This window comes from Dama dama, chromosome 7 (assembly GCF_033118175.1).
Source record: "Dama dama isolate Ldn47 chromosome 7, ASM3311817v1, whole genome shotgun sequence".
Classification (NCBI taxonomy): Eukaryota; Metazoa; Chordata; class Mammalia; order Artiodactyla; family Cervidae; genus Dama; species Dama dama.
Window position 1 is genome coordinate 7897768 of NC_083687.1, and position 24480 is coordinate 7922247.

At 37.3% G+C, this 24480-nt stretch overlaps 1 protein-coding gene across 1 annotated transcript in view; it reads right to left on the reverse strand.

Moving 5' to 3' along the window:
* Window positions 1-21577, reverse strand: part of GFRAL (GDNF family receptor alpha like) — a 75655-nt gene extending 54078 nt beyond the window's left edge. The window contains exons 1-3 of the mRNA XM_061147768.1: window positions 21556-21577; window positions 17261-17392; window positions 13577-13735 (exon numbers count right to left, since the gene is read on the reverse strand). Coding sequence (XP_061003751.1) covers window positions 13577-13735; window positions 17261-17392; window positions 21556-21577 — 313 coding nt within the window. The remainder of the gene's footprint in view (window positions 1-13576; window positions 13736-17260; window positions 17393-21555) is intronic.
* Window positions 21578-24480: the final 2903 nt, after the last annotated feature.

Sequence of the window (24480 nt, forward strand, 5' to 3'; positions counted from 1 at the left end):
TGTTCTCATTATACATGGTTTTCATATTTCTACTGGCTACGTCTCAGCTAAAGAATCACTGTCTCTTCAGGAATCCACCTTCCTATGTTTCTGAGAAGTTCCTTCTTCTGTTCCATATTGAAGGAAATCCTAATAAGCAAATTTCAGAGAATCCTATAGCTTTTTTTAACAGATACAGAAGTCTAGGCTAGCTAGACCTTCTATGATAGGTTAATAGCTGTGCTTTGGCACTGTCTGATATGACTGTGCCATTGTTTAAAATGTATTCAATAAACTATCATTAAAATATAAATAAACATTGAATTCACTTATTGTTATGAACTAAATTTTGTTTGCTTCCAAGATTCATAAGTTGAAGCCCTAAGTCCTGATATAACTGTATTGGAAGATGGTGTCTCTAGGGAAGTAATTAAGGTGAAATGATGTCCTAAATGTGGGGCCCTGATCTGGTAGGATTAGTGTTCTCATAAAAAGAGACATTAGTGAACTTCCTCACTCTTCCTGGCCACGTGTACACCTCATGGGAATGTCCTGTAAGGACCTGGCAAGAAGCCAAGAAATTTATAAGCCAGAAAGAGAGCTCTCACCAGAAACTGACCCTGCTGGACTTTGATCTGGAACTTCCAGTCTCCAGAATGATGAGGAAATAAATTTCTCTTGTTCAAGCCACCCAACCTCTGGTATTTTACTAGGGCAGCCCAAGTGGACTAATCCACTCAAAATACTAGCAATTCTTACAAAAGCAATTATTTTATCATGGGGAAAATAATTCTATCTTGGATCCATATTCTTTTATGTAATATGAGTAATGCACTTTAATAAATTGTTTGCACATTGAATTCTAATTTCATGTAGTGCACACATAGGTATGTGTGCACATTTTTCCTGGAGAATAGTGTAGACTATAGCTTAATTGCTGGAAAGGAGCTAAAGATCAGTATGTTGTGGGAGCACAGAGAAGCATGGGGCACCAGAACTTCATCTGTGTCGTATGATCACATATATCAAACAATGCACAGTGCTTATATATACCACATCTTTATCCATTCATCTGTTGATGGACATTGAGATTTCTTACATGTCCTGGCTGTTGTAAATGCTGCTGCAATGAACACTGGGGTGCATGTGTCTTTTTGAATTATGGTTTTCTCAGGGTATACGCCCAGAAGTGGGATTGTTTGTCATATGGTAGTTCTATTTTTAGTTTCTTAAGGAACCTCCATACTGTTCTTCATTGTGATTGTACATATATACAATGGAAGATTACTCAGCCATAAAAAAGATCAAAATTGGGGCATCTGTAGAAATGTGGATGGACTAGAGTCTGTCATGTAGAGTGAAGTAAGATGGAAAGAAAAAAAGAAATATTCTGTATTAACATATATATGTGGACTCTAGAAAAATGGTACAGATGAACCCATTTACAAGGTAGGAATAGAGACACAGACACAGAGAACAGTCCTGTGGACATGCGGCAAGGAGGGATAAATGGAGAGATTGGGACTGATGTATGTGCATTAACATATGTAAAACAGATGGCTGGTGGGAAGCTGCTCTGTAGCTTGGGGACCTTAGTTTGGTGTTCCATGGTGACCCAGATGGATGGGACAGGGTTGGTAGCTGATTCATTTCATTGTACAGCAGAAGCTAACACACCATTGTAAAGCAACTATACCGTAATTTAAAAACACAGTGTTCCCTCTTCTTGATCCACTCATATTGAAATATACGCCGACTCTGCTATCTTCTCTCCCTTCTCCTTCTCTAGTCCAAGACACCATGCATTTCTCTGTTGACCTCATCTACTGCCATGATCCCATTTGCCATCCATCAGTGAGTGACCTCCTGATTTAGACCTGTGCAGACCTCCGGCTGCACAGATCTCACTCCTATGTGTCATGCAAAGCATTTAGGCTTCAGTTCCATACTGAGAGCTGTCTACTTGATATCTCCACGTGGGTATCTAGTAGACATTTCACACTGACCACATCCCAGACTGACTCCTGACCTCTCCTCTGTCTCACTCCCAAAACCTCTTCTTCCTATAGTTGTTCCCATGTTAGTAAATGAAAATAATGGCAACCACATCCTTTCTAATTATTCAGGACCTTGGAATCAATATTGATTATATTTTTTTCCTCGCAGCCCCACGTGATCCACTCATATCAAGCATACCAAGAGTCTGACAGTTGTCCACACTGTCCCATCAACCATTATCTTTTTGCTGCATCATTATATAAACTTCCTAATTGGTCTTCCTACTTGGGCATTTGCTTCTCTTCAGTCAATTGTCAACACAAAATCCAGAGTTTTCCTCTTAAACATATACATCAGACCATGACACTCCCCTGGCTCAAACCCTTCAGTGGTTTCCTGTATCACTAAGAGTAAGAGCCAAAGGTTTTGAAACCCACAAAGCCTTTCACGATCCTGCCCCTATTTTATTCCTGGTCTCATCTCCTGCATCTCATCCCCTGCTCTCTCATCTCTGCCCCTACTGTCATCTTTGCGCCTCCTGAAGCTTCCAGACCATGCCCAGCTCACCTTGAGCTATTTCTGCTGCCTGAAGTGCTCTTTCCTAAAATACCCACATGACTCATCCTTTGCCTCTTTCTATCTTTACTCAAACATTAATTTCTTCAGAACGACTTCCTGGCCATCCTATTAAAATTACAAATCACCCACTCAGACTTCCTTTTCCCCCTACCTGTATTATTTTCCTCCTTAGCATTCATACTGCTTATTTTTTAATTTAATTTATGTTTTATATTTTATTGGAGTATAGTTCATTTACAACATTGTATTAATTTCAGTGTACAGCAAAGTGATTCAGTTATACATATACACATAGTGATTCTTTTCCAGGTTCCTTTTCCACATAGATTCTTACAGAATTTTGGGGAGAGTTCCCTGTGCTACACAGTAGGTACTTGTTGGTTACTTATTTCATCTATAGTAGTGTATGTTAATCCCAAGCTCCTCATTTATGGCCCCATCCCAACATATTTCCCCTTTGGTAGCACTCATTCTGTCATACCATTTAAAATACACCCTCCAAATCTTTTATCTCATTAATATGCTTTTACTGAATGTTACAGCCTACAACAAGATCCCCGCTTTGATTATCTTGGTACTCACTTCCCCAGCTGCTGGTCTTCGTCCAGCAGTGCCCCATCCAAAGGAAGCTGCCACACCCAGGGGGACAGACTTTCCCAGGGGACAGCTCCTATCTAAGGACTAGTTCATATGAGGGGCTCAAAGAGGCAGCATCTCTAAAGGGCCATTCCAGGGCTAAACTTCTTGTGACGTCAACGAAATTTGCTGTGGTCATTGCCTTGCATGTCAATTTTTCCCACCCCCTAATCCTGCTTTTCCCACTTCATCCTAGATTTTGTTCTTGAGCCCCCAGCCTAATACTATTTTGTATGCAAACCTCTGTCTCAGAGTCTGTTTCCAAAGAAACTAACCAAGACACTCAGTTAAGAATATAAGGTCCTAGAAAACAATGATTTGTGTGTGTGTTTGTGATTTTTGTTTGCTTTGTTAACTGTTTTTTCCCCAGGTCTTAGAACACAGCCAAGGACATGGTAAGCATCAAAGCAATATCTGTTAAATAAATAAATAATCATCCCTTACTATATTATCTATTTTTTAAAACATTTTTAAATCCCTTAAAACCAACAAGTTTTAAAAATGAAGGGCAGTGTTATTATTACTGCAGTTTTTTAAAATTAACTAGACTTAGGACTTAGCACATTTTCACTGTCTTATAAGTACTTGTTCAATGAATCGATGAATAAAACTCACATTATTTTAAAACATTTTGGCATTTCCCTCTTTCTTCATAATCTCTTTTAGATATAGTCATAGTATTTTTTTTTTTTTTTTAATTTCACTTTCTGGGACAAACACAGGTAGAAATGACAGAGCTGGAATCAGAAATTACTCTTTAGTCAGTTGGCACTTGTGATTATACTTAAGATGCTAAAATTCTTCCCTTTAATACTGACCTGAAACAATGCCCACGTTGAGTTCATTTTTACTGTCTTCAATGAAGGATGGAACTGGATTTATTTGAGCATCCTTTACGCAAATGTCCTCAGACAAGCTTTTCCAAATTTCAGTGCACTCTGCTTTCGAAGGGTCACTGCACTGACAATTCCGCAAGATTGTTTCTTGCAGACTTTCTCTCAACGTTGCACAGAGGTAGCTTCCATCAAGGGTCTTGCATTGTTCTGATTCCCTCCTGCAGGTTTTCTTGAAACTCTCATACAAAAGGGCACAGTGTTCAGATTCCTGGCAGATACGGGCTGCCATGATGCAGTCACTCTTTTTTTCCATTGTTAATGATGTCTCTTTCTCATGGAGCCACTCTGTGATGTTTGATTGTGAAGCCAAATTTGAGGACAGTGCTGATTCTTCTATATTTTTAAAAATGACTAAAATTAAATAAAGCTCAATTAGTTTAAATTTAAATAAGCTCATTTAAAGCCCTTTTAATGTTTCCTAAAAATTGTGTAGACATATTTTATAAATATTCTACTGTCTTTCAAAAACCACTGAAGACATTATTTCAAGACAGTTATTACAAATGACTTTGATATTTTAAAAAGTTGAAATAAAAAATAATGATTATTTATAGTTTATGTAACAAAACATAGTGGTAATGCTCAACTTCTTTTCCTATTTCATCCTCATGATTTCCTTCTGTCTTTTCATTACATTTGATGATGATTGGTAGAAATCATTGTAACTTACAATGCTTAGGAAAAGCCCAGGTGTTAATCTCTCTGTCGTGTCTGACTCTACGTGACCCTATGGACTGTAGCCCTTCAGGCTCCTCTGTCCATGCAGTTTTCCAAGCAAGAATACTGGAGTGGGTTGCCATTTCCTTCTCCAAGGGATCTCAGCCCAGGGATTGAACCTAGGTCTCCCACATTATAGGCAGATTCTTTACTGTCTGAGCTGCCATCCATTATTCTCTTTGTATAAACTTTGTGTGTTTCTATTTCCTCCCAGAAATATACCTATACTAAAGTGTTTCTCCACAGTTTTTCATTATTTCCCCTTTAAGAAGCCTTTTTTTAGACAGTTTTTTCCTAATGCTCTTACCCCCTCATGATTTTTAATTCCACAGCTTTATTGTGTATCTTTTCAGGGGCTGTATGTGTATCTGTGCTTTATACATGTGAGAGGTTTCCTGCCCACCCCCAAGAACCAATTTCCACTCCTTGGAAGTTATAGCCCTCATAGAGATTGTATGTTTTACGAGAGAATTCCAATCAATGCATAATTATATAAACTTTATAGGAAGAAGATAAAAACCACCTCAGTGTAAGAATCTTTACTTAACCTAAGGTCTCTTGAGATAATCATATGGTTTTTATCTTTCAATTTGTTAATGTGGTGTATTACATTGATTGATTTGCGGATATTAAAGAATCCTTGCATTCCTGGGATAAAGCCCACTTGGTCATGGTGTATGATTTTTTTAATATGTTGTTGGATTCTGTTTGCTAGAATTTTGTTAAGGATTTTTGCATCTATGTTCATCAGTGATATTGGCCTGTAGTTTTCTTTTTTTGTGGCATCTTTGTCTGGTTTTGGAATTAGGGTGATGGTGGCCTCATAGAATGAGTTTGGAAGCTTACCTTCCCAGCAATCCCACTTCTGGGCATACACACTGAGGAAACCAGATCTGAAAGAGACACGTGCACCCCAATGTTCATCGCAGCACTGTTTATAATAGCCAGGACATGGAAGCAACCTAGATGCCCATCAGAAGATGAATGGATAAGGAAGCTGTGGTACATATACACCATGGAATATTACTCAGCCATTAAAAAGAATTCATTTGAACCAGTCCTAATGAGATGGATGAAGCTGGAGCCCCTTATACAGAGTGAAGTAAGCCAGAAAGATAAAGAACATTACAGCATACTGACACATGTATATGGAATTTAGAAAGGTGATAACGATAACCCTATATGCAGAACAGAAAAAGAGACACAGAAATACAGAACAGACTTTTGAACTTTGTGGGAGAATGTGAGGGTGGGATATTTCAAAAGAACAGCATGTATACTATCTATGGTGAAACAGATCACCAGCCCAGGTGGGATGCACGAGACAAGTGCTCCGGCCTGGTGCACTGGGAAGACCCAGAGGAATCGGGTGGAGAGGGAGGTGGGAGGGGGGATCGGGATTGGGAATACATGTAAATCCATGGCTGATCCATATCAATGTATGACAAAACCCACTAGAAAAAAAAAAAGAGCTAAAAAAAAAAAAAGTTCATTTGAAAAAAAAAAAAGAAACAATGTTAAAATAGTTTATGTATATGAAATAAGAAAAAAAAAAAAAAAAAACCTAAGGTCTCAGTAGTATATCACCTACCTCTAAAATGTCTCATCCTCCCTCTGAGGTCCTTCATGTGGATCTCTACAATGAACAATTTCTTGACCCTACAGTACATAGGGTCACACAGAGTTGAACACAACTGAAGCAACTTACAGAAGACAGGGATCAAGACCATCCCCAAGAAAAAGAAATGCAAAAAGGCAAAATGGCTGCCCAAAGAGGCCTTACAAATAGCTGTGAAAAGAGGAGAAGTGAAAAGCAAAGGAGAAAAGATATACCTATTTGATTGCAGAGTTCCAAAGAATAGCAAGGAGAAATAAGAAAGCCTTCCTTAGTGATCAGTGAAAAGAAATAAAGGGAAACAATAGAATGGGAAAGACTAGAGATCTCTTCAAGAAAATTAGTGATACAAAGGGACATTTCATGCAAAGGTGGGCTCAATAAAGGACAGAAATGGTATGGACCTAACAGAAGCAGGAGATATTAAGAAGAGGTGGCAAGAATACACAGAGAACTGCACAAAAAAGATCTTCATGACCCAGATAATCACGATGTTGTGATCACTCACCTAGAGCCAGACATCCTGGAATGTGAAGTCAAGTGGGCTTTAGGAAGCATCACTATGAACAAAGCTAGTGGATGTGATGGAATTCCAGTTGAGCTATTTCAAATCCTGAAAGATGATGCTGTGAAAGTGCTGCACTCAATATGTCAGCAAATTTGGGAAACTCAGCAGTGGCCACAGGACTGGAAAAGGTCAGTTTTCATTCCAATCCCAAAGAAAGGCAATCCCAAAGCATGCTCAAACTACTGCACAATTGCACTCATCTCACATGCTAGTAACGTAATGCTCAAAATTCCCCAAGCCAGGCTTCAGCCATACGTGAACCATGAATTTCCAGATATCCAAGCTGGATTTAGAAAAAACAGAGGAATCAGAGATCAAATTGCCAACATCTGTTGGATCATCAAAAAAGCAAGAGAGTTCCAAAAAAAAAAAAACATCTATTTCTGCTTTATTGACTATGCCAAAGCCTTTGACTGTATGGATCACAATAAACTGTGGAAAATTCTGAAAGAGATGGGAATACCAGACCACCTGATCTGCCTCTTGAGAAACCTGTATGCAGGTCAGGAAGCAACAGTTAGAACTGGGCATGGAACAACAGACTGGTTCCAAATAGGAAAAGGAATCTGTCAAGGCTGTATATTGTCACCCTGCTTATTTAACTTATATGCAGAGTACATCATGAGAAATGCTGGGCTGGAAGAAGCACAAGCTGGAATCAAGATTGCCCAGAGAAATATCAATAACCTCAGATATGCAGATGACACCACCCTTATGGCAGAAAGTGGAGAAGAACTAAAGAGCCTCTTGATGAAAGTGAAAGAGGAGAGTGAAAAAGTTGGCTTAAACTCAGCATTCAGAAAACTAAGATTATGGCATCTGGTCCCATCACTTCATGGGAAATAGATGGGGAAACAGTGTTAGACTTTATTTTATTGGGCTCCAAAATCACTGCAGATGGTGATTGCAGCCATGAAATTAAAAGATGCTTACTCCTTGGAAGGAAAGTTATGACCAACCTAGATAGCATATTAAAAAGCAGAGACATTATTTTGCCAACAAAGATCCGTCTAGTCAAGGCTATGGTTTTTCCAGTGGTCATGTATGGATGTGAGAGTTGGACTATAAAGAAGGCTGAGTGCTAAAGAACTGATGCTTTTGCTTTTGAACTACAGTGTTGGAGAAGACTCTTGAGAGTCCCTTGGACTGGGAGGAGATCCAACCAGTCCATCCTAAAGGAGATCAGTCCTGGGTGTTCATTGGAAGGACTGATACTGAAGCTGAAACTCCAATACTTTGGCCTCTTGATGCGAAGAGCTGACTTCTTTGAAAAGACCCTGATGCTGGGAAAGATTGAGGGCAGGAGGAGAAGGGAATGACCGAGGATGAGATGGTTGGATGGCATCACCGACTCAATGGGTATGAGTTTGGGTAAACTCCAGGAGTTGTTGATGGACAGGGAGGCCTGGCGTGCTGCAGTCCATGATGTCACAAAGAGTTGGACATGACTGAGTGACTGAACTGAACTGAACTGAACTAAAGCAACTTAGCATGCACACATGCATGCAAGTTAAAGATATTATAATCAACTTCATAACATAAAATGCTTTCTTAAAGACTACCAGGGCATTCTTAGAAGCACTGTTCAGAGTACAGACTCTTTACTGCATGTGTTTTGAAACACACACTGCAATAGAGTTTTACACATTTGTCAAATAACAGCTCACATGAATTGTTATAATTATTTACATGAGATTTATCTCCTGGAACACAGAGCCATCTCTCTTACCCCTTTTGGACAGTATATGCAAACTTGCATATGGGATGTGTATGAATTAATGCCATCTACACATAATTTGTTCCATTATGTTGGTAATTATATATTTTTTAATATTTAATCTAAGCTAAATGAATAATCAGGCTAAATGTCAATTTTACTCTGCTATGTTTTTAGCTAACCAAGAGCAGGGATTCTCTTAACCTATCTTTATATCCCCCCTCCAGTGCTTAATATCTACACCTATTAACTGAATAATCAGTATTTTACGAATGAATACATGATTTAGATGTTCAAAATATGTTTACAAATTAATTATATATTTATTGATCAATTACTAGATATCAGACACTCTTTTGAATATTTGTCATATTAAGAAAAAAAGAAAAAATATAAAACTGATTTGCTCAATAAGCTTATAATCTATAATAAAGAACAGAAAAGTACATGTCTGTTATATGTTGAGAAATATTTTGGGAATGCAAAAGAGGGGGAGAGAGAGAAAGATCATATCCTGATGGAGTGATGATGAAAGAGTTGGTGGAAGATGCTGCAGTTGACATGAAACAATAAGATTTCAATTGTCACTTCCTTTTTCAATCTAAGCTGAATTATAAGCAAGCAGTTAATGCTCTGTGTAAAGACCACAGTCAGAGCAGGTCCATCATGAAGTGCATTTGTAACATCATTCAGGTCCTCTGTGCAGGGCTTCTGTATCCTTGCTTTATCAATACTACCTCAGAGTAGCATTTAATAAGTATCCATTGTGGAAAAAATGATTCAAAAATGGGGACTGATTTCAACTTAAGCGCTCTCAATTTGTATGTACCTGTATTTTGGTATCTATATTTTGTTGCATCTTGGTCTGATAGAAACGGTTATTGAGATATAAATAACTAGTCCTACCATCTTGAAACAAAAGTCAACAAATAATTTTAGTATTTCTATATACTTTTGCTTCAGCATACTTCAATCTAAAACTAGAAAAGGACTTCTCATTAGCTAACTAATGCCATTTTAGTCTCTGTCTTCTTTACTTCTCTGCATTTACTGGTGATTATTTTCTCTATGTCTTTCTCTGTCATTGGCTTGAAAATTCCTCCTGTGTTCTTTTTTTTTTTTTTCTGTCTTTAAAATCTTCCTTATGATTTCTTCAACTAGGTCATGCCAACATTATAAAAATACTTATGTTATCACTTCACATCTTTTTCTGGCCAGTCTTATCTTCATGAATGCTTGTATCTGCTTTTTACAAATCACTGACTCACAAATCTTGCATGTACTCAATGCAAGATGCATGTTTCCAAATGCCAGCCAAATGCTCCATCATTGCTTTTTCTAAACTATATATTCATCATGTGAAATGTAAAGCAAATTACTAACATTCCTAACACAAATGTGCCAAAGTGTGCCACCTCCGTGCAAACTCTCCAAGTATAATTCACCACTGTTGTCTTTCAGCCCTGTCTCCATATAGAGTGATACCCTTGTCCCAAGCCAGCAACTTGTATCACACATTTAATAACATTCTACACTCCTTATATCCAGTGGTAGCCAATTCCCACTGATTATGAGTCATAAGCATTTCTTAAGCATCTCTTCTCCTTGCAGTCCTCAGCATCAGTGCAGAAGTTTAGGCACGCGTCACATCGCTCCCAGATCTTTTTGTTGGCTCTTATCCTTGGCCTGCATCTTACCCTGCCTCCATTCCATCCTCTAAACCACCCCCAATGGAGTCCTGAAAAATACTGATTCCAGATTCTTCTGTCCAAAATGCATTAGTAGTTCCTCAAAAGTCTGATTTCTTTCCAGTATCATCTCCTGACTCCTCTGTTCTATAATCCAGCCTAATCAGGAATGTGTTTCTTCCCAATGTCTCCTGCTTCATTCTATTTCCTCTGTCTGGAATATCATTTTATTTCATCTGCCCAAGGAGTCCAATTCACCCTAAAAGGCCCAAGTCTGTCATTTCCTCTTTGAAGGCTTCTGAGACACCATTCAAAAAAAAAAAAAAAAAATCAAATGAAGTCGCTCAGTCGTGTCCAACTCTTTGTGACCCCATAGACTATAGCCTACTAGGCTCCTCCGTCCACGGGATTCTCCAAGCAAGAATACTGGAGCTGGTTGCCATTTCCTTATCCAGGGGTTCTTCCCAGCCCACGGATCGAACCCAGGTCTCCCACATTGCAGGCAGACGCTTTACCATCTGAGCCACCAAGGAACCATTATTTCTTCTCTATAACCTCAAGTAAGTGTCATCTTATGTGTATCACATTGTATAGGTGATATTTAGCAATTATCATTCTAATTAAGAATTGACATCATACAAAATATGTTCTATAATGCTATTGGAATTAGAGATGAATAACAAAGATATCTAAGGAATACTCAAATATTTAGAAACTAAACAATGGTATTATGAATAAAACTTGAATCAAAGATGAAGTCTGCAGTAAAATAAGAAACTATTTTGAACTGAATAAAAATGAAAACATATTTTTATTTAATTTAAAATTGGTGGATGTAACTAAAATACCACTTGAAGGAAATTCATGTAAGGAGATATTTAAATAAGAAAAGAAGTCTCAAATCAGTGATATAAGACTTCATCTTAAGAAACCAAGAGTGATGAGTCAAATCAATAATTTCAACTCAAATCAAATGCAACAACAACAAAATAACGTAGAGCAAAACTGAGAGAGAAATTGAGAGAAAAGAGAGAGAGAGGGAAATACAGAGAGATAGAGACAAAAAGAGAGAAAAGGACGTGAATTTCTAGTACTTGAACAAGAAAATGACACCATCATAACTCCTTCAAGTTGTTTAAAGGACAATTTGGGAATAGTAAGAACAACTTAGAGAGACAGAAACTACAATAAAGAATAAAATGCAAACAAAAACAAAAATTCAACATAAATCCAACAAATATCTTTAAAATTCAATTACTTAAAAGAAAAAAAATGATAGGAATTACACAACTTGCTTTCAAGACATCTCATGAAACTGCAATAAATTAAAATGTGGAGCATTGGCAAAAGTATAGAAATACAGACATCGTTGGGACAGATTGGGAAAACTGGGAGGACAGCCACTAGTATACAGCCCAGTGATCTTTTGAGAAAGCGGAAACTGAAAATATCTTCAACAAATGTGATGGAACAGTTAGATGTCCATATGGCAATAGAACATACCTGAGTGTTAACTTGCATCACTTATGAAAATTGAATCAAAATGGATCATACACCTAAACAGAAAACCTAAGCCACATAATTTTGAAGAGAGACTTTACCAAATAATATATTTCTTTGGCACATAAGCACATGAAAATATGGTCAACATTATTATTATTTAAGTTTAAATTAAAATCCTAGTGTGATACCATTAAACATGTTTTGAAATGCCAAAAAAAAAACCAAAAACAAAAACAGAAAAACAACCAGAAATCAAGTCCTGCCCTGAATGTGGAGCAACCAGAACTTTCATACATTTATGGTTACTTCAAATTTGAAATACAGTATGAAGGTTTCTTATAAAGTTAAACATACACTTTACTATATGACCCAATAATTGAGGAGAAATAATAAATTATATATAAATAAATAATAAATAAATGAAACTGAGGAGAAATAATATATTTGTACAAATATTATGTGTGAGTATTTACAGCAGTTTTATAATCTCTACAAATCTGGAAATAATGCCAGTGACTTTCAGTGGTGAATGAATAACCAATTCAAGGAATAACCATACAGAGGAATACTACTCCTCAAAAAAGAGGACAACTTTTTGTGAATCACAAATGGATAATTTTAAATAAAGGAAAAGTGGCTCAAAAGTCTACATGTTATATAATGTCATTTATATGAAATTTTGGAAAAGGCAAAATGATGGAATAAGAAACTGTCTAGTAAGTTTTACTATGAAAAATTGGAGAGGTTGGGCTATGTGACCATTTAAGATAGATGAGAGATGAAACTCTTTCTTATAAAGTGGGGGAAGGGTGATTCTGAAAAAGAAAAGGTGAGAATTCTGTGATAACAGGGGTATTCCTAACCACTCTGGAGGAGTGTACATAGACATATTGAAGATCTAGAAGCTAATGACTTTCAGATTACTGGATCCTACGCATCCCTTGGAAAATATGCACATACTCTCAAGACATGAGCTGACTGTTTTGAATACCACTACTTCACCATATGACATGTTTCACCATATGACACCAGGACTTCCTGGTGGCTCATATGGTAAAGCGTCTGCCTACAATGCGGGAGACCCAGGTTCAATCCCTGGGTGCGGAAGATCCCCTGCAGAAGGAAGTGGCAGCCCACTCCAGTATTCTTGCCTGGAAAATCCCATGGACGAAGGAGCGTGGTAGGCAAAGAGTCGGACACGACTGAGCGACTTCATTTTACTTCACCATCAGGCCAACACCTTGAGTATGCAGTAAATAAATGCATATTAAATAATTAAATGTGCCTATGCAAAGGCAAGCACAATGCTAGGTAAGTGGTTACACTTTGATCTTTCTCAAGAGGTCTTGTTTCCTTTACCAAGAAAAGTGGTACTTTATTTATCTTTTATCATTTAAGTCTTGTACAGAGCCATAGTGAGCCTCACAAATAAAGGTACTGAATGAGTGAATCTATCATTCTAATGAATTATTGTTGAATGAAGCTTGAAATTGTGGTTAGTGATTATAGAAATATATACTTACTGAGACCTACACTTCACAGAACCTTAAATTACATGAAGAACTAATCAAATCACCAGATAAAAAACAAAAGAATTCATCGAACTACATAGCTGTGATTCTTTTTGACACTGTACTTTCTTTTGTGTGACTGTAAGCATTTCATATAACAATGAATTACCTGATTCGTTGATGCATTTTTTCCCAAGCAATTTGTTAATAGTGCAGTAAAGGTCATCAGAGCAGACACAATCTTTAAATTGTAAATTGCTTTCCACTAAGGACTGGATACTTAGGTCACAGCTGGATGAATCCTTCATCTGGCAGGTGTTGCCTGGATTTCACAGTCAAACATACAACATTCTAGATATTAATCTGAATAAAAGTTTTCAGTCCTACCCAAACTATGCTAAAACTTTGGGTAGCACCCCCTACCCAAAGCTTTTAATACCTTGATTTTAGTAATTCATTATTAGAGTGAAATTATCTGGGGTTACTACAGCATGTTCATATAATTGACTTTTCAAGCAAAAAAAAAAAAAAACAAAACACTCTATTTCTACTGTTTTCAACCCCAGTATTTTCTTTCTAAAATAGACTAAAACTTTCTGTATTTTAAAAGAACTTTGTCCCCACTTAGAATGTCAATTTGTGCTCTTTAATAATAATCAAAGCTGCCTTTAAAATGAGGCAACCAGAATACTCTGTAATTTTAGCTATTTTGTCTGTTTAGCAATTTTATTAGCTATTTGATCTTAACCTGCTATTTTATTTTATATGCCATTCCAAGATTATAGTAAAAGACATTCAAGTGACTCTAAATTTATCACATAAAGCGACGTGGCCCTGACACTTAGAAAGTACTCAGTAAATATTATTGCGTCTTTTGTAATTACCAACATTTCATACTCTGCTTTAATATAGAAAGCCTTATTCATCCACCCAACTATTTTCTTTTATTCATTTTTCCTGAATAAAACTACTTGAGTACATCTTATTTGTCTATTTGAGAATATTTCTATTTCAGCTTCATGCATAGTATAATTATGCAAATCTTACCATTCACTAAAAATTACTTGCTATTTGTATACTAAATTCAATAAATGTGCTATAATTTATGATACACTGAATGCAACAGTTTAAGTTACCATATAAAATATACCAAGGAGCTTCATTATCAAAACAAATAATGGATTTTTTTGTCATTGTCTTTTATTCTCATCTTAAAATGATTGTGCTATTTGAGAAAATTTGCCTTTGAAATTCTTTTCCTGAACTGTAATGAGAATGTTGCTTTTGAACTGTGGTGTTGGAGAAGACTCTTGAGAGCCCCTTGGACTGCAAGGAGATCCAACCAGTCCATCCTAAAGGAGATCAGTCCTGAGTGTTCACTGGAAGGACTGATGCTGAAGCTGAAACTCCAATACTTTGCCCTCCTGATGCGAAGAATTGACTCATTTGAAAAGACCCTGATGCTGGGAAAGATTGAAGGCGGGAGAAGAAGGGGACGACAGAGGATGAGATGTTTGGATCCAACTCAATGGACATGAGTTTGACCAAGCTCTGGGAATTGGCGATGGACTGGGAGGCCTGGCGTGCTGCAGTCCATGGGGTCGCAAAGAGTCAGACACGACTGAGCGAGTGAACTGACTGAATGAGAATGTTGAATAGAGACCTACAACTTTCTTTGGCATTTGAACATCACATGCACCCTGTTCAAGGGCAGGGTAGAGAAGAAATCTCACTCCTTATCTATATCCTGTGTAATTCCTTGAGATCTTGTGGCTAGACAGGAGCTCTGTCTAGTGGAGATTGTAAATTTTTCCATTGTCAGAACTATAGGTTTTTGTCTCTTAATCCAACACACTTCACCTTACATCTTTGGAAGGTAGAAGGAGCATGGGCAGAGAGACAAGGGCCCCAAACAGTACAGAATTTATTCTTCTATGAAGCAGCTGGAGAAATAAAGTGAGCCATGAAAAAATATAGTTTTTATTTTTCATTTTGGATTTGTCTTACTGAATATGCCAAAAATTAATTGGGTTTTTATGGTATTATCACACTCATTATACAAGTTGATAAAATTTGTCATGTTAGAAAAAGCTTTTTTTGAAGTGTTCTGTCCTAATAGCAGTAGGGTATTATCCCCTACATAATCTTTTATCTACTTTTAGTGAATGGAGTCTTACAATAATGCTCTCATTGAACATATATTCAGCTATTTGATATAGCTAGAATTTTTTTTCTTTTAAACAAATGACAATGACTTTTTAATCTTCATATTCTCTAACCCCTTGGGCCTCTCTTCACACATTTGTAATGTAGGACAAACTAAAAATAAAAATATATTTTAACTTGCTCTTGACATAGTTGAAATAGAAGATAGTATATACGTTGAAAGAATATAAAAGTCATGTTCAGTTCTGACTCTTCACGACCCCATGAATCACAGCACGCCAGGCCTCCCTGTCCATCACCAGCTCCCGGAGTTTACTCAAACTCATGCCCATCGAGTCGGTGATGCCATTCAGCCATCTCATCCTCTGTCGTCCCCTTCTCCTCCTGCCCCCAATTCCTCCCAGCATCAGGGTCTTTACCAATGAGTCAACTCTTTGCATGAGGTGGCCAAAGTATTGGAGTTTCAGCTTCAGCATCAGTCCTTCCAGTGAACACCCAGGATTGATCTCCTTTAGGATGGACTGGTTGGATCTCCTTGCAGTCTAAAGGACTCTCAAGAGTCTTCTCCAACACCACAGTTCAAACGCATCAACTTTTTGGCTCTCAGCTTTCTTCACAGTCCAACTCTCACATCCATACATGGCCACTGGAAAAACCGTAGCCTTGACCAGACAGACCTTTGTTGGCAAAGTAATGTCTCTGCTTTTTAATATGCTATCTAGGTTGGTCATAACTTTCCTTCCAAGGAGTAAGCGTCTTTTAATTTCATGGCTGCAATCACCATCTGCAGTGATTTTGGAGCCCAATAAAATAAAGTCTGACACTGTTTCCACTGTTTCCCCATCTATTTGCCATGAAGTGATGGAACTGGATGCCATGATCTTAGTTTTCTGAATGCTGAGTTTAAGCCAACTTTTTCACTCTCCTCTTTCACTTTCATTAAGAAGCTTTTTAGTTCCTCATCACTTTCTGCCATAAGAGTGGTGTCATCTGCACATCTGAGGTTAATATTTCTCCCAGCACTCTTGATTCCAGCTTGTGCTTCTTCCAGCCCAGTGTTATCATGTTACATACATGTAAATAATGTGTTTGATTTTCACAAACATCATCTTTCTATGTTATCACTGACATAGTAACATATAAACAAAAAATATTTTATGTAAAAAATGTTGCCATGTTTTTGAGAGGCATGTGTATAACCATAACATTATATATTGTAAAATAAGTAAAAGAATAATCTGAAACCTTGCATAAAGTTGCCTGCAGTGTCAGCGCATTAAGGTTCTTGAGTAGTGATGGTCCAGTGGTTAAGAATTTGCCTGCCAATGCTGGGGACACAGGTTCAGTCCCTGGTCTGAGAAGATTCCACATGCCATGAGCAACTAAGTCTATGTGCCACAACCACTGAAGCCCATTTGCCTAGAGCCCATGCTCTGCAACAGGAAAATACCTGTCTGCAGCAATAAAGACCCAGCACAATCAAAAATAAATAATTTTAAAAATAATACTCTTAGGTATATAAATTCACTAATAAGTAACTGAAGGTGAATCACTTGAATACCAAGTTTAAGTAAGGTGTTTAGAGAAAAATTTATTTTCTAGGAGAGTGAAAACAAAAAGACCAACTCCTATTTTTTATCTCAGTAAATAGAAGGTATTTGAGTGCATTTTAAACAACTTGTTTTACCTGACACATTGCAGGCATCTTCCATTATTCGCCAGGCGTGTTTACAACCATCGGCATCACGTAGGCAGAGCTCTTTTAAAGACGTGCAATCTGTGGTTTGGGAAGTGGACTTGTTCAGGCATAGCCCCACAGCTTGAATAACAACAATAAGAGAACAACAGAAACAGCAATATGACAACATGGTAGTTACTTACTTCAAACCTAAGTTATTAATGATCAAGACCAGAATTATGAAAATGGAAATGTGATTAAGTCATTAAAAAAACTAGAATGGATCTTAACCTCCCCTCTAGCTATAGATTTGTTTCTTTTTTATAAGGTTCTTAAAAAAAACATATGTATTTGCCCTCTTTTTTTATTTCTGCCTATTTATTTCTCAGTTTATAATTTATTGTTATGACTATTGCTCCATTGAAACTGTTCTGAAAAATGCCCCCAAATAATCTCCATAACATGAACTTAATAGTTTAAAGGCTTCATCTTGCCTGCTTTTATCATTGGGAATTTTGTTGTCACTTTGTTCTTGAAACTTTTTTCTTTTGGCAACCCTCCCTTCTAATTCTCTTGCTACTTCTTCATTTGATATTTTCTGCTCATGGCATTCTTCCCAGGATCCTCTTACTTTTCTGTTAAAGTGTATTTGTAGCTTAGGTTCTGTCCTCAGACTTTTCTCATTCTCATTTTACATGCTCTTCATGGACACCTCCATGTACTTATGGTTTTAACTAAAATCTCAAGATTGATGATTCTCAGATATCTAATGCAATCTTGCTATTTTCCAATATTTTAGTTACAGATGCTGTTTTCTCCACCTAAATGTTCCAGACACACTTCCGTACAATACTATCATCGATACTGTCCTCTTCATCTGTTGGACCACCTGTTTCATCAGCAATTCCACCATCCACAAGGGCACCCATACTAGGAAGCTTGGGTTCATGATAGGTTCCTCTTCTAGCCTCAATTCACTCTCCCACATCCACTCTTACATAGATCAGTGATTCTCATCTTGCGAACTGACCAACTCATCAGATAGTCAGTCTGCCTTCATCTTATTCAGGTAAATTCTTTATACCCCTTACTCTGCCTTATGCACCATCCAGTCCCGTCATTTCTCTGCTTCCTCCTCTGAATGGGTCCTCATAGCATGACTCTCATATTCTTCATCATGTGCAATCTAGATATCCTCGAGCATTTATAGTTTCTCAAATGCTAAATGCTGCCTTGTACGTCTGAGCATTTACTGTGTGGTCACTACCAGATGCTGCTTTTCTTTTTATTCTGGACTAAGCCTTTTTGGTCCTTTAGGACCCAACACAATAACTACCAATTTTATGGAAATTGTTCCTAAATTCAATACCCCTTTCCTGCATTCAGATTGAATTTAACATCCCTTGCCTGTTTCACTACATCTTGGGACCTTCACAACTATAGAATTTACTGCTCTGTAAGGAAAGTGTATATTTACATGTTTGCCTTTATCGCTGGGTTCTGGGATTTTACTCAGCAGGCATTAGGAATAATTCACAATGGTATGCCCATCATCAATGCAATGATGAATCACATATATTCAATAAATGCATGCTGAGTTAACCAACTTAAATAGCTGCTTATGGATGAGTTATACATAAATAACTGATAGTATTTAATAAAAATGACACCTTCCAGATATTACAAGTTATTTTGGGTAGAAGAGAAAAGGTTTCAGCAAATTTTTCAAAGTATTAAGAAAGTAGCAACATTAATTTAATGTATTGTACCAATTATTCAAACTGATTCTGCAAGCATACAAACTGACACTTGCTTACTCAATCCATAGAAAAATATGGAAATTACAATTGAGTTTTAAAGACAGTATATTAGCTGTAATCAAGAGACCTAAAAGCTATGTCTTAATCAGAGTCAAATTATCTGAATTTTTTAAAAGATGATGGTAATTATGAATGACCTGTCACAGCATAGAGTTATAGGCTTCAAGTAAAGCCATAACATCTTTTTTTTTTTTTTTTTTTAATCTTACCTTTTTCTAAACTTCTTCTAAGGAGAATCTATGGCAACTGTTTGGATCATATATACTACTGACTGAGTCACTGCATTTGGAGATTAGACTCATGAGTGTGGCTTGGTCACATTTTTCTTGTTGAGGGCTGGACTGGAAATTGACATATCAGCTTTCTGTTTTTGTATGTTCATGGATAACCTCACCCAGCCAAGTTTCTATTCTAGGTTAGAAAGCCTGAAGATGGAGAACACATGCACACCCATGGCTGATTCATGTCAATGTATGGCAAAAACCAATACAATATTGTAAAGTAATTAGCCTCCAATTAAAATAAATTAGTTAAAAAAATTTTTAAAAAAGAAAGCCTGAAGAAAGAGAAAAAGAGCCTCTTCCATTCTGTGCCAATGATACTTGTTTCTTTCCAGCTTACCAAAGATACTAAAGTAAGGATTTTATGTCAGAAACTCAATATATAAGATGCTACACCTTTATTTGCCACTGATCATTATATCTTGGGACTACTTCTCTCAAGAAACTTATAGGTGATGGTCTCCTGAGTAGATTATCAAAATCTCACTGATATGTCAGTGCAATGATCATTAATGAATTCTACATATTATCTTTCCCAAATGTGTTTTATTTTCTTCCACATTTAAAATTCAATTTGATTGTTTTACATGATTTTTCACATCTTCCACTCAGAGGAAATACTGAATCAAGCAGGAAAACCACTTCAAGGATTTGGCCCAGAAGAATCAAAGTAATAACTTTCCAAAGCCTTCTCCATTGTGGACTAGGATTTGTGGCTCTATATTTAAGACAGGAGTTTTCAAGGATCCTTTTGAAATGTCAAGTGAAAAACAGGTTCTATTTAAAAATAAATAAGATGGAGAATAGTGCACATCTTTTCACCCTCTTAAAGATGTATAAGACTCATTAGGATATTTAATGATTTGTTTTAAAAATTCACTATGTCCCACATTTCTTTGGCTGCAGAACTTTCTGGCATCACAAGATTTATTTAAAATATTGAGGCTGAATAAATATCCCAAGAATGCATTATGGGAAATAGTGGTTAATCCTATCAAATAGCATAATTTTGACCCTAAGTGTTAGATAAGATTTCTGGCAATCTACTGACAAGGTTAATTTAGAAGTGAAAGTTGAAAACAGAGCCTGTCACTGTGTTTTCAATGGCAGGGGCAGGGCAGGGGGTGCATAATGAGATTGTAATGTATTTTGTATATCTCATTATATTGCTGCCTGATCTTCAATGATTAAAGTATTCTAGATTTTTCCTTATTATAAATAATAGAAATAGGAAACATTCTTAGAAATCAGTGCAAGGAGCAAAATTTTGAATAACTAGTATTTAATCCTCCAAACCTGAAAAATACATAAATATATAAAAGATTCCTTTCCTTCTTGCCTTAATTTTGACTAAATCTATTCAGACTCTTTTTCATGTTCAACACATTTGAAATAATCGTCTTTGTTTTCTTGTTGCCCACAAGTATGCCTTTATTCATGAATATCTGCTGGCAGAGAGAAACCAGAAAATGTACTGGCTTTGTTTTAATTAGTGAAGTATCAATATTCATCTACAATTATAACTGTCCCTTTTTCTGAATTCAGTTTGTAGATTCTACTGCACGCTGATGAATATATAATAGCTTCTCCTATCACATGTATGCCAAGTAGCTCTGCATAGATTCCACTTTAAGCATACATTATTTTTACAGAGATAAGCTCACACTTTCTCTGTGTTAAAAAATTAACTGAAATGTGAAGCATTTGCAGTTGTGTTGTGTTACTCTATGAACTGTCTCCTATTTATTAAATATTAACATCTAAAATCAGGGAAACTGAATGGAACTTGTTTCAATGTAAATTAAAAGAAAAATGGATAATAATATGAAATTTATCATCTTATAACTTGTAAATAAATACCAGAAGGTTACATTTCTAAAAGGCTCTAATACATATGTAAATTTTATAAATCCTAATCAATTACCTGAAGTAACTGGATCAGTACATATATATATATATAAAAGAAAAAATCTGAGTGGTAAATGCAATTCTCACATTGTGCATTTTCTATAGAGTTATAATAGAGTAAAAGTAGGCATATATTTTTGTAAAAGTAACAATCTATGTTAGAGTACAAATTTGTAATTAATACTTTATATTATAAAGCTTTGATAGCTTGATATTTAAGTGACTGGAGACAGCATCTGATTGACAAAGAACTGATGTTATGAATTCAGATAAACCAGAAGAATAATTCACTTACCGAAGAAAATGAAGATTATCATGGTGGCAACTTGGGGCTGTTGACCTGCAAGAAGAGCAGATGTGTTTGTTCCAACAACCTCCCTAACAGTAACTGTCCAGAATAAAGCTTTGGTTTCTGCTCCTGTTTTCTGAAAGCATCCCTGATTCAAGGCGGTTTCCTGTCACCACTTCCTCACCAATCTTTCCTGAGCTGTGAACTTTCCTAATTAGGTCCAAATTCAATTATTTTCTTCTGAGTGTACTGATCTCGGATATTATGCTTCTAAGAAAGCCCAAGAGCCAAATACTAAGAAATTATACATCCTCTGCACATTCAGGAAAAAAGGTGCTTTTATTTTCTCCTTCAACTAGAATACTAAACTGTTTTGTATACAAACTTCCCAAGTATAACTCCAGAGTTCCTAGACACTTGAGCATGCTCGGTTTCTACTTCATTAATTTGCATCATTCAGGCAATGTTATTATGTCTTTGAGGACAGGGAAAAGGATAAAAAGCATAAAGAAAGCCCAGGAAAACATATGGGGAATTCAAGTTCCACTAGGATCAAACCAGCGTACCTCATCTTTCTTAACAGGTGCTCCAAACTCCAGTGCATTTAAAACTTGGGTTGCTTCAGTTACAGTTCCTCTCACACTTCCAACAGAACAATGTTTACAGAATGACTCCTCACCGTTATGCAGAAATTTCTCATCCCCTGGAAAGATATCATCCACTTGTGTTTGCCACTTGACACTGTTTTTGTCTGAGTTTTAATGAGAGACATTGCCACGGTCTGAATATTCGTGTCCCCCCAAGCTCATAGGCTGAACTCTTAAACCCAAGAGGAGATGGTATTTGTAGATACAGCATTTGGAGGTTACACAAATCATGGGACACAATTCTCATGCATGAGATTAGTGTCTTAGAAAGGGAAGTCCAGAGAGCCTTGCTCCTGCCATCTTGTGAGGACACAGTGACAAGTTGTCAGCTACGGACTAGGAAGATGGTCCTCATCAGACCATGACTGTGTTGGCACCTTGATCTTTTACTTCCAGCCTCCAGAACTGTGAGAAACAAATTTCTGTTGCTTGTCAGCTTCCCTGGCTGTAGTATTTTGTTATAGCAACCTGAATGGACTAGACAGGCATTACTGATCTGACATTACTTTAATTGCACCATTCCTCACAATCATTTGCCTGGGGACAGCCTGAGGCTTCCACTTTTAAAACAGCCTGAGACCTGTTTGTAGTGGACACTTAGGAAATAAAACATGCTGCTAAACAGGAAACCAGGAAAAAATGGGTATGAATAACTGACTACAGTGAGGGGGGAGGAGTATTTGCGTGTTTGCAGTTGCACAGTGGGAGAGTTGTTGGTTGCAATTGCTCGCATTTAATTTACACACAAGATATGTTATAGCATATATTTTAAAGTTGAAGTATAGTTGATTTACAGTGTTGGGTCAATCTCCGCTGTACAGAAAAGTAACTCAGTTATACACACACGTACAATGGAATAGCATATTTTGTTCTCAGAATGCTTGATGGAAGAATACAGACTCTGGAGTCCAGCAAACTAAAATCGCTTTATCCTTAGATGTAGGTAAATAACTTTACATCAGACGTCATTACATTTACTCCTCTGTAAAATGTGCTGATGGTAGCCATGGTTGCTATAAGTATTAAGAAGGCATATGGGGTTTATATCACAAAAAATTAACAAATGCCAGTTATATTGCACAAGACAATTATTATTTAACAAGTAATTATAGCATCATAAAATCAATCAGTTATTTTCTTTTAAAAGGCACTGCCACTAAGCTTGTATTACAAATTTTATCAAGATAATTATTCTTTATGATACAAGCCAACTAAAACTGGCTTAAGCTCAAGAGGGATTCAGTGACTCTGTTGGTTTGCAAACTGGCCTCTTACACAAAAGACAAGAATGTGAAGAGAGGGGCAGATAACTCCAGGTTGGTGAATGTCAGATTTAATACACAGAGGAACCTACATAGAAGGAAGTGGTCTTGGGTGGGACAAAGACAATTACATGCCCTCACTCACCTGCCAAAATCTTACAAGTGTATAGAGAGGCCTTAGCTGGGTTCAGTCATGTGCTCCATCCAGAGGCTCTCAGCCTCGGAGAGTTCTCTTGAGACTGCGCCCATCAGAATGGCCCCGCTGTGGGGACCGGGGACAGAATGTACATTTGGGGTGCGGGTGGGGGATCTTCTCATTGCCCAGGTCCAGGTCACAGGTCAAACTACAGTCATACGCGCTGGATGACTTCCTCAAAGAGGTTTCAGGAGTTGGAGAATCAGGGTGCAGAGCTGACCTCCTGTAGGTCTTAAACCTCCAAGGTCTGAAGGCTTTGCCCTCCTGCCTGTCAGCTCCATCCACAGGCAGCTTCTTTCCTCTCGGTGGGAGAGGCTGTCAAGCCCTCAGCCCACGTCCTTCTCTCTTAGAAGCACAGTGGGAAGTGGGCCTCTTCCCATTGTCGATGTTCAGTTGCTCAGTCGTGTCCGACTCTTTGCGACCCCATGGACTGCAGCACGCCAGACTTCCCTGTCCTTTACCAACTCCTGGAGCTTGCTCACACTCATGTACGTCAAGTCAGTGATGCCATCCAACCGTCTCATCCTCTGTCGTCCCCTTCTCCTCTTGCCCTCAATCTTTCCCAGCATCAGGGTCTTATCCAATGAGTCAGCTCTTCGCATCAGGAGGCCAAAGTATCGGAGTTTCAGCTTCAGCATCAGTCTTTCCAAAGAATATTCAGGACTGATTTCCTTTATGATGGACTGGTTGGATCTCCTTGCAGTCCAAGGGACTCTCAAGAGTCTTCTCCAACACCACAGTTCAAAAGCATCAGTTCTTCGACACTCAGCTTTCTTTATAGTCCAACTCTCACATCCATACCTGACTAGTGGAAAAACCAGAGCTT